The sequence below is a fragment of the Mus musculus genome, chromosome 5 (assembly GCF_000001635.26).
Source record: "Mus musculus strain C57BL/6J chromosome 5, GRCm38.p6 C57BL/6J".
Taxonomy (NCBI): Eukaryota; Metazoa; Chordata; class Mammalia; order Rodentia; family Muridae; genus Mus; species Mus musculus.
In genome coordinates, this window is record NC_000071.6 from 111,090,565 (window position 1) to 111,108,952 (window position 18,388).

General features: G+C 45.5%; 1 protein-coding gene across 6 annotated transcripts in view; it reads left to right on the forward strand.

Moving 5' to 3' along the window:
• Ttc28 (tetratricopeptide repeat domain 28) overlaps positions 1-18,388 on the forward strand; it is a 409,996-nt gene that overhangs the window by 210,780 nt on the left and 180,828 nt on the right. For all 6 annotated transcript variants that reach the window (XM_030254333.1, XM_030254334.1, XM_030254335.1 and 3 more), the window contains 2 exons: positions 10,130-10,402; positions 11,406-11,536. In XM_030254333.1, the coding sequence (XP_030110193.1) occupies positions 10,130-10,402; positions 11,406-11,536 (404 nt within the window). The remainder of the gene's footprint in view (positions 1-10,129; positions 10,403-11,405; positions 11,537-18,388) is intronic.

The window sequence follows — 18,388 nt, forward strand, 5'->3', positions numbered from 1 at the left end:
TAAGCAGTGAGATATGACATGAACTGCTTTTTCCCCTGTCAAGGGAGAGGCATGTAGGACACCAGAACTGGTATACATATTGTAATTTCCCAAAAGATGGGATATGCGTTACGTCCATTTGCCAAACATCTAGGGGTCGCAATCCGCGAGGATTAACACCCACGGAAGGTGCATTAACAAATTCTACACATTTACCACACCGTAGGACAATATCTCGGGCTTCTTTTCTTGTGAGCTTAAACTTTTGTCGTAATGTAGAGGCAGGGACATGATAAAGCTGATGAAAATTTTTTGCACTTTCTATAGAACTTTGTGATAGGAAAACCATGTCTCTGGTGGCTGAGTCAGCAATTGCATTTCCCTTAACCATAGGTCCAGGTAATGATGTATGTGCTCTAATATGTTGAATATAAAAGGGATGCTCACGCATCAGAATACAATTTTGTATTTTCATCAAAATTTCAGATACAGGACTGGACTGTTTAAAATTTCCGGCAGTCTCTAATGCTAGAACCGCATTAACTACATAAACAGAATCAGAGACAATATTTATGGGCATAGGAAATCTTTTAAAGACTTCTAAAACCACCAAACATTCTACCAATTGAGGGGCTCCTGGTGTAAATTGCAACCTTACAGCCTTTTCATTGATTACATAACTTCCAACTCCTGTTTTGGATCCATCTGTATAAATATCAATGGCTCCCTTTATAGGGGTATTAGCCGTTACCTTTGGAAATATTACTGGATGCAATAACATAAAATGTAATAACGGATGTTTAGGATAATGATTATCAATTAAACCAGAATAACTGCATCTAAGAATGGCCCATTCATCTATAGTAGCACACAATATTTGCATTTGTGCGACAGTATACGGGACAATTATGCTATCAGGCATTTTTCCAAAGTGAGTGATTGAAGTTTTTATTCCTTTGTGGGCCATATTTGCTACCATGGTGGGATAATGCTCTATAGTTTTATTAGGGGATATATGTGGATGTATCCATACTAAAGGACCATTTTGCCATAACACAGCAGTTGGCAGATTGATGGTGCATAATATGCATAGGCACAAAGGTTCTTGCTCATTTATACGAGTTAACTGTGCTGTTTGGATCGCCTTTTCCACTTTCCTAAGAACATCAGAAGCCTCAGGTGTTAATTGTCTCAATGAGGTAATATGTGAGTCTCCTTCTAAAATTTGAAATAAAGGTTTTAATTCCGAAGTAGGGATCCTTAAATAAGGTCTAATCCAATTTATATCTCCTAATAATTTTTGAAAATCATTTAGTGTCTTTAGATGGTCTTTTCTAATACTAATCTTTTGTGGGGTGACACATCGTAAAGTAATAGTGGCTCCTAGAAAATGACTAACATTAGACTGCTGTACCTTTTCTGGTGCAATACTCAAACCATTATTTTTTAAAGTTTCATTAAGCAAGCCATAAGCTTGCTGTATACTTTCTTCTTCAGGTCCACAGATTACAATGTCATCCATATAGTGACAAATTTTTAAGGAGGGGAAACCATCCCTAACCGGTTGTAAAGCTTTTCCTACATATAACTGACATATGGTAGGGCTATTTGCCATTCCTTGGGGTAATACCCGCCATTGGTACCTTTTATCAGGTTCCATATGATTAATAGAAGGCAAGGTGAATGCAAATCTAGGTTTATCTTTCTTATTTAATGGAATTGAAAAGAAACAATCCTTAATATCTACTACTATAATTCTCCAATCCTTAGGTAGAGCTGAGAGTAGGGGGAGCCCTCTTTGTACAGGACCCATAACTTGCATTTGTGCATTAATGGCTCTTAGGTCATGTAACAATCTCCATTTACCTGACTTTTTCTTTACAACAAAAATGGGGGTATTCCAGGGTGATTGAGTGGGCTCCACATGCCCCAGATCTAATTGTTCTTGTACTAATTCTTTAGCTGCTTTTAACTTCTCAGAGGGTAAAGGCCATTGAGGCACCTACACCATGTCCTCCGTATGCTACGGGATGGGCAAAGGCTCTTCAGTGGCCCCTAGAAAAAACCCAGCCCTTTCTTGTCTGCCTTTACAGTGGCTTTAACTGGTAAAATTCTACCTTGCAAAATTTTTCCAAGACCTAGTCCAGGTATATATCCCATTCCTTTCATCATTTCCTTGCTTTTCTGAGAGTAATCATTAGTCAATATAAAGTTCATAGCTGATAACACATCTCTCCCCCACAAGTTTACAGGCAAAGGGAGTACGTATGGTTGAAAAAGCCCTGTCCTTCCTTTTTTATCTTTCCATTGTAAGGATTTTGCACTTATAGTTGGGGTAGCCTCATATCCTAATCCTTGTAAGCTATGTGACGATTGATTAACAGGCCAAGAAGCAGGCCACCACTTACTAGATATAATGCTTTTATCTGCTCCTGTATCCATTATACCTTGAAAGGTTTTTCCTTCTATTTGTAAAGATATGTACTTTATTTTCAAACATACTCTTTCTACCCTTTATACATTGCTTTTGCATATTACCTGTTTTCTTATGTTGTTTAGAATAACTCCAACCTTGGGTTTCCAATTTTAAGCTAACTTTCTGTTACAAGCAAAAGGCTGCCTGCCCCTTTAAAAGCTCCATTTGCAATCAGCCTTCAGCAGGGCTTTTTCAGCTGTACTTGACTCCCAGCCACTGTGCAGCTAACTTGTCATTTTTTGCTGTGCAGACTGAGACTGCTTTTTTATTTTTCAACATGAAACACAGAACAACAATCATTCAATCATCCAAGCAAAAACAAACACGAGTTGACAGACATATAGACAATTTGGTGCACCAAAAAACAGAAAATAGAACACAGATATCCTATTCGAAGCTAAAAATATTTCCATAGGAGCCAGAGAGGAAGCAGGACGTCTCCCGTTTTCTGTCTGTCCCTAGGAGGGCTCTGAAATAGCTTATTTTCATTTTTTCTCCTTCTTCTAGGAATTCTGCACAGTGGCTGCTTCTAATAGTTACTCCTCTTTCCCTGAGAGCTATCTTTAAGCCTTTGATGAAGGCTGCCTCTTTAGTCCTCGAGAGGAGGGTAAATTGACTTAATTTTTTGCTCTTCATTTTTTATATTATCCTTTATATCTTTATATTATCCTTTGTATCTTTACATTTTATATTATCCTTTGTGTCTTTATATTTTAGCTTCCTTTCTTTTTTTCTTTTTATATTTCTTAAGTTACTTATTTTTCTGCGCGCGTCTTCTTTTTCCTTTCTCTCTGTTTCTGATATGCCTTCCTGGTACTCCTACAAAGTCGCTGCCCTTCCTTAACAGCTGGTCCCACACAAACCCAGCAACAATTACCAGACCCACTGCGTAAGAAAGCATACCTCTCAGAGACTTACCTTAATTTCTTTATACTTACTGGTACCACCGTTCCTCAGCTGAAGAGTTCTGAATCCACGCAGTTGAATCCTTCTCAGCAGTCTGTTTTGCAGGAACCTTTATTAACACCGCTCCCCAGCTGAAGAGTTCTGAATCCACACCGGATCCTTCTCAGCAGTCTGTTTTACGGGAACCTTTATTAACCGCTCCTTCCCCGCGATGCAGTTCTGAATCCTCCCTGTAGCAGGGGGTCTTCGCTCGTGCCTGAAGATGTTTCTTGTCCCGGGTTTTCGGCACCACTTCTTGCGCGCGCTCGACTCGACCAGCAAGAACGACGCTGCAACAGGATCCTTCTGCACACGTTTATTGGGAGAGCTTGATTGCAGAGGCGAAAAGACTTTTTGCCCAGAGCTGGTGCTGCTTTTATAGGCCTAGGAGAGGCGTGTCTCATACCCTGATTGGTTATGCACTAAGCCTCATTTGCATGTTCCTCATCTGATTGGCTACTCTCTCTCAGTACCTCACTGAGCCTCATTATCATACCTCATTTGCATGTCTCACATCCGATTGGTTATACTCTCAGTACCTTACAGAACCTCATTATCATGCCTGGGCCAGGCAGTGTTTTTGCAAAAAACTTTACTGCATATGTACACATTGGCTGTTTGTCCAATCTTATGCATGGTGGCCAGCAGTAGTCAGTGCCACTCAGCAACGGCACATGTGGCTTCCCACACTTACAGGTGTCTGGAGCCCTTCCATGTTTTCCTCTTCCCTCCCTCATGAGCCCCGCTTGCTCTAGCATCTCCTTTCCCCCTCGCTCTGCCCTAGTGGGCCTCTTCTGAGCATCCTTTCTTCGGTCTGTGGAGCTGTAAGGTGTGGTCCTGCGCATGCGCACCTTCCTGCATCCCAGAAGCCCTGCTCTGTGGTGTGTGGCGGCGACTCTCGGAACCATCACTATTTGCTCCTTGTGCTTTGCAGACATCGTTATCATCCTGCGTTTCTCTAAATTTCTGACACTGAGGCAAACAGATTTGATCTGTTGTGTCCTCTTGTCTTATTTTGTTTGTTGAATCAGGATGTCATTCATCCCAGTGCGGTCTCAAACCCACAGGGTAGCTAAGGCAGGCCTGAAAATCCTAAACCTCCCACCTCCCAAGGTATGTGCCATGTTGCCTGGCCTGTTTTGTAATTCTGAAATACAACAGAAAAACAAACAAACAACCCCCCCCCACACACACACACATACAAAAACCCTAAGAACCTCCCTAGCTCAGGTGCTTCTGTTAAAATACATGGCATAAAAAAATGCCTATAATTTTATGTTTAATTTTTATGGGTGTTTTGTTTGCATCCGCGTATGTCCGAGTATCACATGTATGCAGTGCCCTTGGAGGCCAGAGGAGGGTACTGGGTCCTCTGGACCTGAAGTTATAGATGATTGTCAGCTGCCACGTGAATATTGAGAACAGAACCTGTGTCCTCTGGAAGAGCAGCAACTGCTTGTAACCCCTCAGCCATCCCTCCAGCTCCAGGTTGTTTGTTTGTTTGTTTGTTTGTTTGTTTGTTTTGTTTTTTAAGGCTAGATTTCATCTTAGGGCAGGGAATATGGCTCAGCATTATAACACACTTGCCTAACGCATACTGAGTCTGAGTTCAATCTCAGGACTGCAAAGAGAAAGAGTTCCTTTTTCTAAGGGAGGATCAGCCTGTATTAATATAATTTTATTCCTATATAAATATACTATCTCTGTCTGTGTTAAAATTAATTTGATTTTTATTCTTGTTCTCTATTCTCCTAACCAAACTATCTGATTTACTTTATTTTTATCATTTCACCCATGCGCACAAACCAGTTGTGAGTAAACTTTCTTGTGGATATGGCTACATCATAATACATGCATCTCTCTATGGTCATGTCACAATACATGTATCTCTATGGTCATGTCATAATACATGTATCTATCTATAGTCACATCACAATACATCTATTTCTCTATAGTCAGGTCATGATACATGCATCTCTCTATGGTTACATCACAATACATGTATCTGCCTTAAGCCACTAACCAAATATTGAACTAAAAGTGAATACAAATTGAGAGGGCATCTTGATCTTTTGTCATCTGTGCAGAACGAGGCCGAGGTCACCAACAGCCATTCTCCAAGGATTGCTGAGGACTCCTGTGTGTTTCTCTCTTCTCTTCTGCTAGTTCAGTCATCTAAAGATGGTCGCCTTTGTGAGCTGTCACCTGTTGCGATCCTATCAACTCTGGACAGATCCATGGAGACTGCTTTAGCCAGTGCCCATGGAGGATGGCTGGCAAATGCTTGGGCTTTTCTCACTCAGTTCGAAGGCCTCCCCTTCATTCTGTGTCTGTGTCTGCCCCCTGTGAACACCCTCCCTCTGTGGCTCTTTTAGACCCAGTCCCTTTTCACAAGAGCCCTGCTTTGGAAATGTTACATAAGGAACATGGATTTTCTTCACAAGAAAGGGATCTGGTCCCAGAGATGCCGTCTACTAGCCTACTGACTCTGAGATGCCATTGCTTCCTCTGCCCCGCCTTTCTGTGAGGTGGGAAGGATGATGCTCATCCCATAATGTTCCAGGAACCACAGGAGTGAGGCAGGCCCTGCAGGCCTTCTCCTCTGCAGATGCGATTCTTCCTTTCCTGGTGCTCACAGGGTACCCAGGTTCCCCTTTCCTTCATGTACCCTCACTGGAAGTCACACTCCGGTCTCAGCATCAGAAACCTGACTTCACTGACAACACTGTGATTTCCAGCATGCCATTTCCTCCGTGAAGCGCTGGCCTTAGGACCACTTAGGGTCCCTGGTACATCGACAGTTCTCAGATCTCCAGCTGGGGACTGCACCCTCCACTTCTAGATTGGGCAGACTCAGATGCAGCAGATGCTCTCACACAGTCCCTCCTTATTGCTCAATTCACTTATGGATATTAGGCTGTGTAGATCAAGTGTCTGGGGAATCCCCAGTTCAGAAGTGTTCTAGTGTGGAGAGCTGTGCCTCTCAGAGCTGGCAAGTGTGGCAAGCCTCTTAGCAGAGGGCGACCAACCCGACCTCCTATCAGCCTCTGCTGCATTCTCACAGGCTCCCAGAGTGTCAGGAAGTGCGACTTTATTCTTCTTAAATTCCCAAGGACTTTACATTTCAAAAACCTACAGCAGGGGCTCGGTCAGTGTTGCAAAGGGCCTTTATATTCCTATGGAATCGGTTTGCCGCTGGTTATTTCATGTATTATACATAAATTCTAGAAAGAAAAACATCTGAATAGCTACAGGCTGCCAAAATTCTGTTCTGTCTAATCTGCTAAAAATCACAAAATTAGTCCCTCTGATGATAGCACAAGTTTATCTTAGAACAGGAATTAGAGCAACAGACTTGGAAACTGTCTCAGAGATTATCTTTAGATTTTTAAAAAGTGTCTTACAATCTCTTTCATCAAAAGAAACACAGTTGGCTGGATACAGTGGCCTGATCCTGTGGTCCTGGCTACTTGGGAGGTTAAGATGGGAAAATGGCTCACAGCCAGGAATTTGAGACCAGCCTGGGCAACATAGAAAAACCCTAACTCAAGCTTCTCCCTCCCCTCTCAACCCAACTGCTGACTGGAGATTCTGGCTAGTGATCTAAGAGATATAATCTCAGCTTAAGCAGATAAGTTTTTAAAAGGAAATTACACACAGTGAAGTGGGTGCTCTGTATCTTTAGATATACGCAGAGATGTACACATGTACATAGGTAGGTGTCTGTGTGCGCACATAGCCATGTGCATGTGCACATATACACGTGTGCGTAACCATAGCCACAGCCGTTGCCCTTGCACTTGGCCGTGTGAGGTCAGTTTTGAAGGACAGACATGTTCTTTCAGCCGTTGCTCACTGTCTTTCCCACTAAGCCACATCAGCTCCCGCTGCTACCTAAAATGCCTGGTCAGCTCAAACCAGCCTGTTGGGGATCTCTCTAGCCCTTGTGTCTGTCTCGTCCTGGCTCCCTGTCTAAGATACCCCTTTCCCTTAAGGCGCCTCCCACTCAGAATAAAAGCAGCAAAGAGTTTAAAAGCTATCCTTTAACAAGCCAAGCTCCACCCCCTGAAGCTTGAGCACCCTGGGTAACGTGGCTCTCAAATCACTTTACATTTTGCTTGGCAGTGGTATTTAGTGTATTTAGTGCTTAATGTACTTATAGTTTCTTTTTGTCCACTTTGAATGGGGATTTCCTTTTTTCTTTATAATTTCCCTCCCATCTACCCCCAAACTTGCCCAAGTAGAGGTTTCTCTTTCCTTCTTGGGGGTTTCTGGACAGCTCCTCCCCATGGTCCTCTGTTACAGTGTTATCTCTGCTGCTGTCTCAGGGCTGCACCGTTGCTGTGGGAAAGCCTGTCTTGTTCTGAAGCTTGGGCCTATGCCTGCCTCCGTCATTTCAGGACAGGCGGCTGAGCACCTTCCCCGTCTGTCAGGAATAACTATTTTCTGCCTTCCACTATAAAAGCTGAAGCATCCAGTCCCAATGTTCCCACTCACCTTTGCAGCCGAGACCCAAGCTTTGAATCAGAAACTACAGATCTAGTGAAGAGAGGGGTCACATAGAATTTATTGTAATGGATGGCAACATCCTTTTCTGATAGTTGTGCTCCGTGACAGGGCTCTGCCAGGGGCTGGAGACTGCATCTCCACAGTCCACTGCATAACTCAGTGGATTTCTACTTAAAAGCTGCCAAGTTCTCTGTAGCTTGCAACCAAATCTTCCTGCTTTGGCCACCCAGTGGCCTGGAGCCCTGCTGTGGACTCTGACTTTGCCTCTGACCCCATCCGATTAACCTTAGCTGAATCAGATAAATGCCCAGATCTTTGTTTGAAAATGGTGGTACTGCTGGTGTCTCATCTCTGGTTTGCTAGGTGGAAGTGAGGTGCTCACTGCTGAACACCACTGTCTGCCGGCCAGGCCTGGCCCACAGCAGGGTGCGGGATCTTGCTCTTGCCATTCTGGGGTCTGCCCCTCTTCTGTGTAGCAGTTCCTGCTCTCTGCTGCTGCTTGTGCTCTCTGTGTTTAACCCCATTGGCCAGTTACTGCTCACTAGCACGCTGCTGCTTGCATCTTGACAGGAGTAAAAATGTTCTTTGTTCTCTGTTTACTGATCTGATTGAAGGGAAAATGCTTTAGGCACCAGTGAGCTTCAGGGTTTCCCTGGCGATGTTGACTCAGGCGAGAGAGCTCCTTAGCAGAGAACTGAAAAGTCATAAATTGTGGCCTTTGGCCAGGAGGTGAGGTTTAAAGAGACCAGCATGGCTGCAGGCTTGGTGCATGGATTATTGGAACCACTACTGTGAGGGAGGTTTCCAGACCATGAGAGGCATAGTCAGAACTCTTTATTATCTCTAAAGAAAATAGGGAAGGGTGGGGCAGGAGCTTGTCATCCTTATCCAACACCCCCCAAATGGAACTGACCCCACATGGCTTAATGACCTCTGACCTACACCCCTGACTGTTGCCACTGGAAGATAAAATGGGCTAAAAATGGGCTAAACATTAATTTTACCACCTTAAAGCTCACCCTGGTACAGGGGATGGTTTTCTTCTGGCGTGGCTTGCTGGTATTTTGGTGTGTGTGTGTGTGTGTGTGTGTGTGTGTGTGTCAGAAGTAGCCTTGAGAATGGTTGGCATTTTGTGGATACCCTTTACTGTATCTTCTAGGAGAGATTGCACGCAGGTTGCTTTTGATGATAGGCGTGTTCAAGACTCACTCACCAGTGAGACAGAGAATGGGATTTTATCAGAGGTCTTCAGTGTACTACTTGGCTACTCAAAATAAAACATAGCTGACAGAAAAAACACATCTCTTGCCTCAAAGGGGATAAGAGAGAGTTTATCTGGGATCCAGATATGAGTTAGGGTGGCCTAGGAATACAGATTTAGCTTACCCCAAATTCCATGTTCCAATAAGGTAGCAATTTCATTAACTTTTCTGTGGTGACAGAACAAAGAAAACTCATGAATCAAGACACTTTCTGAATTCACTACCACTGCATCCTGAAGGCAGGGGATGGGAGAACCCTGTCAGAGACCTAAGATGCCGCCTGACACACCACCCTCAGCTTTTGGTTGGTGAAAAATCTGTAGTTTTACTATTTGTTCCAAAAGAGAATGGCTGTTTACTAGACTAAAGATGGTCCAAGACTGATTGCAGTGAGGCTCTGGACCTTCCATGTTCCAACACCTGCAGTGACCACAATTTTAATGAGCCAGTCAGCCTCCAAAGGTGCAGCTGCTTTCTCGGAATTCTCATTCACAGTAGGCAACAGACTTATCTGGGAAATATTCCTACTGAGCAAACGTGGAACAATTCTAAAACAAATTGATACCGAAACTGTACATTACAAGCCACAGATGAAGATGTGTTTAGATACAGGAGTATCTGAACCAGAGTATCAGCTGGAAAGTGGAGGGTGGTACCCAGCGGAGGGTGCCCAGAAGTGTGGCCTTGTAATGCTCTGAGGAGTGAGACAGACCAGGACCTTTCAGGAGATGTGTTGCATTGTGAGCCATGAAAGCCAGAAGAGAGGATGAGTGTGGCCACACCCACAGGGGAAGGAACTGGGAGATGGGTGGGTATCACTGGTTGTAGGCCATCATGTGGTGGGAGGTTCCAGCCTGGAGAGCTTGTGCATGAACCAGACCGCAGACATGTTTCTAACGCATAAAGGAAAGACCGCTGTGCCTACCAATCTTCATTCTCTTGTTTTCTTTTTCTTCAGACACCCTGGAGCCCACTTACCAGCAGCTTCAGAAAATGAAACTGGACAAGAGTCCCTTTGTGGTCGTGTCTGTGGTTGGGCAGGAGCTCCTGACAGCCGGCCACCATGGGGCCTCCGTGGTTGTCTTAGAAGCTGCCCTGAAGATTGGCACTTGCAGCCTCAAACTGAGAGGCTCTGTCTTCTCCGCCCTGAGCAGTGCACACTGGTCTCTTGGCAACACAGAGAAGAGCACTGGGTACATGCAGCAAGACTTGGATGTAGCCAAGACCTTAGGTATGTGTCCCACCTGCATGCAACAGAACATTTAGCTTCAGGGCCACAGGTTTCGAGGATCCTCGTACAGTAAGGGTCCAAGGCTCCCAGGAGGCCTTGCAATGTGATGAGCATGTTCATAATCTTCTTCATGGCCTTCCAGCTTACGGTTTTAAGGTCCCAGTTGCTGGGTCTGTGGGTGACTCAACTTCATTTTAATATTGGCCTCTAAGAGAACCCACCAAGGTTTGTCAAATACACAGCACAGGCTGGGTGTGGCGGGCCACGCTGAGAGGCAGAAGCAGGTGGATCTCTGTGAGTTCCAGGCCAGCCAGAGATGTACAGTGAGAGTGTGTCTTAGACGAAACAAAGGAGAAGTGGGTGAGGGGTGGGCACAGCATATGCGAGGTTCAGAACCTGCACTGTGGAGACAGATGATGGTGTGATGTCACTGCCACCTACTAACTGGGGGCTTGGCACTTTGTTTCTTGGTGTTTTGGTGGCAAGGTCACAGTATGTAGCCCAGGCCAACCTTTTTCCTGTGAGCCTCTTGCCTCCTTGCAGGGGAGAATAGGAGGCATGGCTGTGACTGTGGCCGCTGCTGTACTGATGATTATCCAGGGACTTTCAGGTTACAGGAAGGAGGGCTGTGGGGATCTGCCATCAGATACTCATAGAGAAGTGATGTATGAGAGGAGGCCCGGAGTCAAATGGCTGAACCAGCAAGCTGATAATTGCTCAGAACCAAAGGTCATCTGCAAAGCGAGGAGGACACCCCCAACAGCAGCTGGTTTGTGTCTCGGTCTGCACCCTCCCATCCGAGACCCCTCTGCCCCTGTGCACGTGTGTGTTACAGTAATAACATTTGTCCACAGAGTTAGGTTCTGGGATCTTATCTCCTGGTATGGAGTCTAAAGGAAAGTAACTTAAATCCTAGCTAGTAAATTTGTGGCTTTTAGCAGAAGCATATATGTTATAAATAATGCTGTAACTTAAAGAATTTTTCTCCTTAAATCCAAATCAGGTGACCAGACAGGAGAATGCCGAGCTCATGGGAACCTAGGCTCTGCATTCTTTTCCAAGGGGAATTACCGAGAGGCCCTCACAAACCACAGGCATCAGCTGGTGCTCGCCATGAAGCTCAAGGACCGGGAGGTAGGAAACTCACTTGCAAACCAATGCAGAGCCCCTTTATCTGTGCAGGAAGCGTGCGGGGCGCCTTAACATCTCCGGAAGTTCAGTCATTGCGACTGTCATGCCTGATCAGGTACTGAATGTCAATTGCATAGTCCTTGGGTATGTACAAAGAGAGAAGGTCTTGACTCTGACGTCAGGAGCAAGCAGCCTGCTCAGGTGTGTCGTTCTACGTCCCTTCAAGTGTGCCATGAAACTCACAGGGAGACTGGCAGGGAACTGCGTCTGGTGACACGCTAGCTCACACGAGCTTTGTTTGTGATCTAGTGTTACGATTGTCCCTCCGTCATTTTGTTTCCTTGTTTGAGAGAAGCCTGATGAATTTACGGGAAGAGCCAAATGTCACAGTGAAGACCGTACTTGCAGTATCAACTGTGACTTTCTTTGAAAGTTGATATCTAGCATGGCTGGCACAGTGAGAAAGCCTTCCTGTCTGCTCTTGGGCAGAGGGTGGGCTTGAGTTTCAGGTGTACCCAGCCCTGAGTCGTAGCTGCACTTCCTGGCTATGGGGCCACCTTCCTTTCTTCTGTTCTATTCGGGGCATGGTGACTGATCTTCCCTGTCCTGCTTTATGACTGCACAGTTGTGTAGGGTCATGTATAACATATGTGAAGTGCTGGTGTAGTGCCTGGAATCCCATGGCTCCCTTCCATTAAAGCAGTTTTATAAATTATGGCAGCTGGGCGGTGGTGGCACACGCCTTTAATACCAGCACTTGGGAGGCAGAGGCAGGCGGATTTCTGAGTTTCAGGCCAGCCTGGTCTTCAGAGTGAGTTCCAGGACAGCCAGGGCTACACAGAGAAACCCTGTCTCGAAAAAACCAAAAAAACAAAAACAAACAACAACAACAACAAAAAAGGGTCAAAGTGTGGGGAAGGATAAGTTTATAAGTCAGTTCATATGTTCAGTTATATTTGCTTGTTGGAGATTTACAATGGGATGTTATTACAATTATATCATTTAAGCAACAGCCAGTAACTTCAGGTTTCTGGGGTATCATTGGGTACCCATGCTAAAAAGAACCAGGGGTTTTAAAACAGCATTTGAAATACATGCAGAGAGCCTGTAGTCCCAGCTCCTGGCAAGATAGAGCAGGAGGATGGATCCAGTTAGAAGCAAGAGACTGTCCTGGACAGCACAGTGAGACCCTGTACCAAGTGGGGAAAGCTGTCACTGAGGCAGCTCAGGAGGGACTGCAAGCCTGACAACTGGAGTTCCATCCCTCAGACTACTTGGTAGAAGGAAAGAACCTACTGTCCCCCTCCACCCTCCCTCCAAGTTATCCTCTGATCTACAATACACACACACACACACACACACACACACACACACACACACACACACACGCACCAATAAGCAGATACCTTTAGCCCCAGCAAGTAGCATTGCTGAGAACTCTGAACTGGGCTGGAGCACATGAAGACTGTATTTCATTTCACTTCTCTTTTATTTTAAGGAAATGTGAGAGGGCTGGATTAAAAAGGTGCTTGCCTCTGTGCATGGCTGGCCATTTGCTCTCGTAGGAAGGTGTTTGGAGGCTTTGTCAGCACTTTCATCCTCCCCTGCTTATCATCCGTTCAGAAAGCCCGGCTTATTATGTTTATTCCTAGTTTATTTTGAGACCAGGTCTCACTTTGTAGATGCTGCCCTGGTTAGGCTGGAGCTCTGTGTAGACCACACTGGACTCTTCTCCTGCCCCATCCACCTGAGAGCCAGGGCTACAGAAAGGCGTGTGCTGCAACTCCCAGCGGAAAACGGGGCTTGCAAAGACAAATGTACCAGTGGTATTAAGAAGTAAGAGCTGGCCAGGTCCTGAAGGGCAACACAACTGTCTACAAATATGCCAAGACCTTCATTTACCTGTTCTATCTCACCTGTGAGGTGTTTGCTTTGGCCCAGCTTTGGGAGGGTGGAGACACTCACTGTGGTCTCCTCCGTGCTGTGGTTTTTCTGTCTCTGGGCTTATCTATCGCCTGGGATTATATATAGTGTGTGAACTATCAATGTGCAGTGTGTTCTTGGGAAATGATCGATATGAGAGCAGAGGGGGCCCCGAGTGACACCAGTGCTTGCTCCCTCTCTCCAACTCTCTGACCGTGTAGTGGCCACCTGCGCAGGCATCTGCCACCTTCCTGGTCTGTGGCATGTCCACTGCTGTAGTAGCTGCAGATCTGCCTGTCAGGAGCCCATGGCCCAGCCTATCCGCAGAAGACAGTCCCTTACAGGGCTAGCTTTAAACACATTTCCTTCTGTCCCGCTGTGAAGGATGGAATGTATCTAGCTGCCATGACCCTTGTGGAGCACACCCCCCCATCCTTCATTTTTCCTCCACCAGGAATAGAACTTGGGCTCTCCCTGAGCCTCTTGGACACTGCATCCTCTTCCAAGTTGAACCCCACCATTCACTTCCCCTCCGAGTTAAAGATGTTGACGTTGTAACAACTTTAGCAGTCCTCTTCTGGTTTGAACTCATTCTGACGCCTCTTGCTACAGGTCCAGACTCCTGCTTGGTGTCACTCGAGAGCATGCCTTCTGTTCCCAGGCTAATGTGGACCTTTGTGTCTCTCTTGTTTGCCTCTGGAGTTTTAGAATGGCTTCCATGTTCTTTACTATTAGAAATGTACTATTAGATTCTTGGCCCCTTCTTTGAATTTTTTTTTTTTTTTTTTTGCTCATAACTCTGCTTGTGGATCTGACACATAGTAGTGCTCACCAATTCTTCCTTTCCTTTTGCTAAAAACATTTGAGATGGACTTTCTCAGCCCTGACCGTAGTTTCCTGTTGTATCCAAGAACTCAGGATTTGTTCGTTCCACATGACTGACCATGTTCCCTTCCTGCTTCATCTCCACATTGGTGGGCACTGTGCCATCTCTGCGCCTCCATCGGCTTGACTTCCAGGCCCCAGGTCTGAGCGAGGTCGTACAGTGTTTTCCTTATAGTGAGTTAACACAACACTCAAACCTGCTGTCATTCCCTGCTATTAATTTGACACTTGGGTTGTTCCAGGATCATGGATGCTGTGGACATAGCGTCTCTCTTAGCTTCTCCTCCTCTTCACATGACGGTAGGGAGTGACACCAGGACCCTGCCCATGCCAGACAACTATTCCAATACTGAGTGCTCTTTCTAGCCCACTCTGAATCTTTTTTTTTCTTTTTTAATGCTGTTGTTTATCTTATATATGATAAAGTAAATGTCTTTATTCCTATGTTGTTGAAAACTACCCAGTAATAATCCTGGAGTTCACTGTGTCAGACCTTGGAGGAGTGGGCAAAGGGCAGCAGCACAATAGTGTATGTTGTGTTTAGGTTGGAAGTTCTAATAGGCAAGTCTGCAGCTCCTCCAGAAGCCCCAGGTACAGGCGGGGCTCGGTGTGAGCATGCGCACAGAGCGCCCACCCCTCCACCCCACCCCCGCCCCAGCCAGGTGTTTAGTGCACTGAGATGTGAAGACTCTGCTTAGCAACCAGCAGTGAGTCCTGTCTCAATCGATGCTAGGTCGCTGTGAGCTAAGACAGGGACTGGTCATCGTCTCAAGGGGTCTTCAGGAAATGGCTGAGATGCTGGGATATCTGTTGCATTATGCTGACATGATAAGAGTTTCATTTCTTTAAAGATAATATTTGTTTTGAACAATTACGTAGAAATGCATGGAGGTAACCAAGCTTTTGCCCACCATACTGTTACTATTTCGGACACACTCTGTTAGCCATATGCAGTTCTGTTTGTGTCGATTCAAATCAAAGCTGAAACCCCTTTTGTAAGATTGTTTTTTAACCTTCTCCACTGACCTTTTTCTCCTGAATGTAAAGTCTTCTTCATAATGATCCCACCCTCCTGCCCGTCTCATGCTTCCATATTTAGGGGTTGCAGGTGTTTTGGAATTATAGAATGTGAGGCAGTGCCACAGTGGCTAAGCCGGTGAAAGCTGTGTTCTGTTTTATCTTTCCCTTGGGCTGCGTTACAACACACCCGCTTCTCTGGGAAATGCTTCTTGAGTCTTCTAACACTCAGGCAAATTGCCCTCAAGAAGTCTGTTCCAGTCTCACCAACAATGGGGCCTGGGTTTTGCTTCCTCACCCACTCCAACACGAGGCATTAATATTAGAATGTAAAACTCTGCTGTGTAAGTTTAAAAAGTAGCATCCCGTCTGTGTTTGTTCAGAGACAGGGTTTCACTGTGTGGCCCTGTTGGCCCGGAGCTTGCTGTGTAGACTAGGCTGGCCTCGAACTCACGAGCTTCTGCCTCGGTTGCTGTGTCAAGGGCGTGTCATTCTGTTTGTGTGGCTTTGGTCAGTCGGATGAATTGTTTTCTATTGTTCCATATACAACTTCACTCTCTGGAGATAACGAGGTCTCGCTCTGTGGCTCAGGCTGGCCTGGAACTCACATCTGTAGCCTAGGCCGCCCTGGAACTTGTGATCTCCCTGCCTCAGTGTCCCAAGTGCTGGGATTACAGGTGTGTGCCTCCAGGTCTGGTTCCTGTCTGAGTCTCTGTTTCCTGTATGGGTTTTGGATGTTTTGTAAGGGCTGGAGTGTCTATCACCCCACTGCATCTGGAAACTGTGTGTTAAGTATTGTTAACGTGTGACACGTTCACTCACACCTGCTTCGACCAGCTCCCACTTCTGCTCCTTTGGAAGATGTTATACTCCACTCTGCCTGCTTTAGCACTTCAGGATCACTTGTTACACTCTGGAGAATCTTCCCTTTGGATTTCTGTTTGAGCTCTATACATGCTAGGTGTGGGAAAATGATTACTACAGGGAGTCGCCCATGCAAGAACCAGCCCTGCTCCTTCATTTATTCTTTATACTTCTTGCTCACATACATTGAGACAGGTCTTCCCGCATCTTCATCGAGCCTGTGGATGTGGTCCCCTGTGCCGTCTGGCATACCAGCACAGGAAAAGGAGGAGTCCGAATTCATAAATAGCCAAGTGTAATTTTCTCATAGCAGTTTCACCAGCCCAGGACTTTGGTTGATCCTGTGAGTTCTCCAGAAATGCAGACCTCCTGCCAGTGATGGCAGTTTGTCCTGCCAGCTTAGGCAACTTTTATCCTTTGACTGCCTCACTGATTAGAATTTGAAGTGCTCTGAGTGGTGGCCACACCCGCCAGCATCAAAAGCTCAGCCTGTGATCTGGGCTAGCTCACTCTATTTGATGTTTTGTCGCTCATGCCTCTGGTGTGTGACAGCACTCCATGGGCACCTGTGCTGGGACAGGCTCTCCTCAACACTCTTCCAGTTGGTCTTCTTTGCTCCTCTCATAGACAGTTTGTTTCTATATCCACACCACATAGGCAATGATACCATGTATCTGTATAAAGTCTAAGAGCTACATTTGAGAGAAAACATGATAATTCACTCTCTAGGGTTATCTCCTCTTGTGTCAATTTTCTTGCAAATTTTCTTTACCCATTCCCCTGTTGAAGACACATCCATAGTTCCCATAACTTGGCTGTCATAATGTATCCTTTTAAATGTAACATTGTCTCGGTGACATTTAGTTGCATGTTATATGTTCTGTTGCATTATTTTTATATTGACATAACACCCTCTGAAGCAAAGGCAACCCCAGTAAACCCTGGGGACTGGAGATAACCCACCACATCCTGCTACCTCGTGCGTGCATCTGAGCTCTGGGAAACTTTAGGATTTTACCAAACAGTAAGATGGCAACTTGAAAGCCATTCATCTGCTCACCTTTAGAAGCAATGGGGTTTCCTTTTATGCAATTACTCTCAGATACTTAATAGGGGAGGTGATACCTTCGCCACAGGATTTTTCATTGAGAGTAACCTTCTGTCTCTTTTAATGGCTTCAAAATTAATTTCAGGTGCCCACAGAGACCTTCCTGTGAGTGAATATTAATTGTCAGGAGGGTCCATAAATTACATTATATTAAATGTTCTCGAGTCAGGAAATCTGATATGCAAATGCACAAATGCCTCCAAAGGTCTTCCCGGCCTCATTTCTCTCCAGAGCACTGTGTTTCTCTATCCATCTGATTTGCCCCCCAGGACCCCACTTTGGCTCCGTGCACCTGCCTCAGCCTTCAGCCTCTGCCTGCTGCTGAACCGCTCTTGGTTTTTCACTGAGGCCACCTCCCTGTCATGCTCATGACTCTTCTGGTGACTGGATTCTCTTATTTCTGCAGCTGGAATCTGTCTTTCCTCGCTATCATTCTCTTTAAGAAACTCTATGAGTTGAGAAGAAGGGGTGTTCACTCCAGGGTCTGTTAACATGGCCCAAGATACAGAAATGGTTGAGTATGAGTTTAGGTATCCCACAACCTTGAACTTAAATTTTGCCCCTGTCGATAATTGCTGTGTGGCCCCGAGACAGTCCAACTCTTTAAATGGATGGATGGTCATTCGAGTTGTTTCATTTTCTGGGGCTTTAACAGCTTTTCTTTGAATCTTCTGGTGAACAACCCTTATTTCTTAGGTCTTTGCTGACACGTGTTTAGAATGATAGATTTTTGCTAGTTATCTGAAGTGGTTGTAATGAGGTGTGTCATACGCAATTTAAGGGATTCCTAAACTTCAACAAAAAATAGTTAAAAGTGAGTAGGGGCACAGGCATCTGAGCAAGTAACTTTGGATACTGTCACGTGTAGTTAGGATGCTGTTGTGAGATTAAATGTTATTTCATAAAAGCTGCCTTCAGAGCACAGAGCTTGCAGCTCTAGGATTCTGAAAGGATTCTGCTGCTGTCCTAGGGGTCCTTGGGGATCCTTGGGGGTCACTGTCTCCTCCTGGCTTTATCATCTGTGTGTGCACCGTATGTAACTATGGAATAGCAGTGCC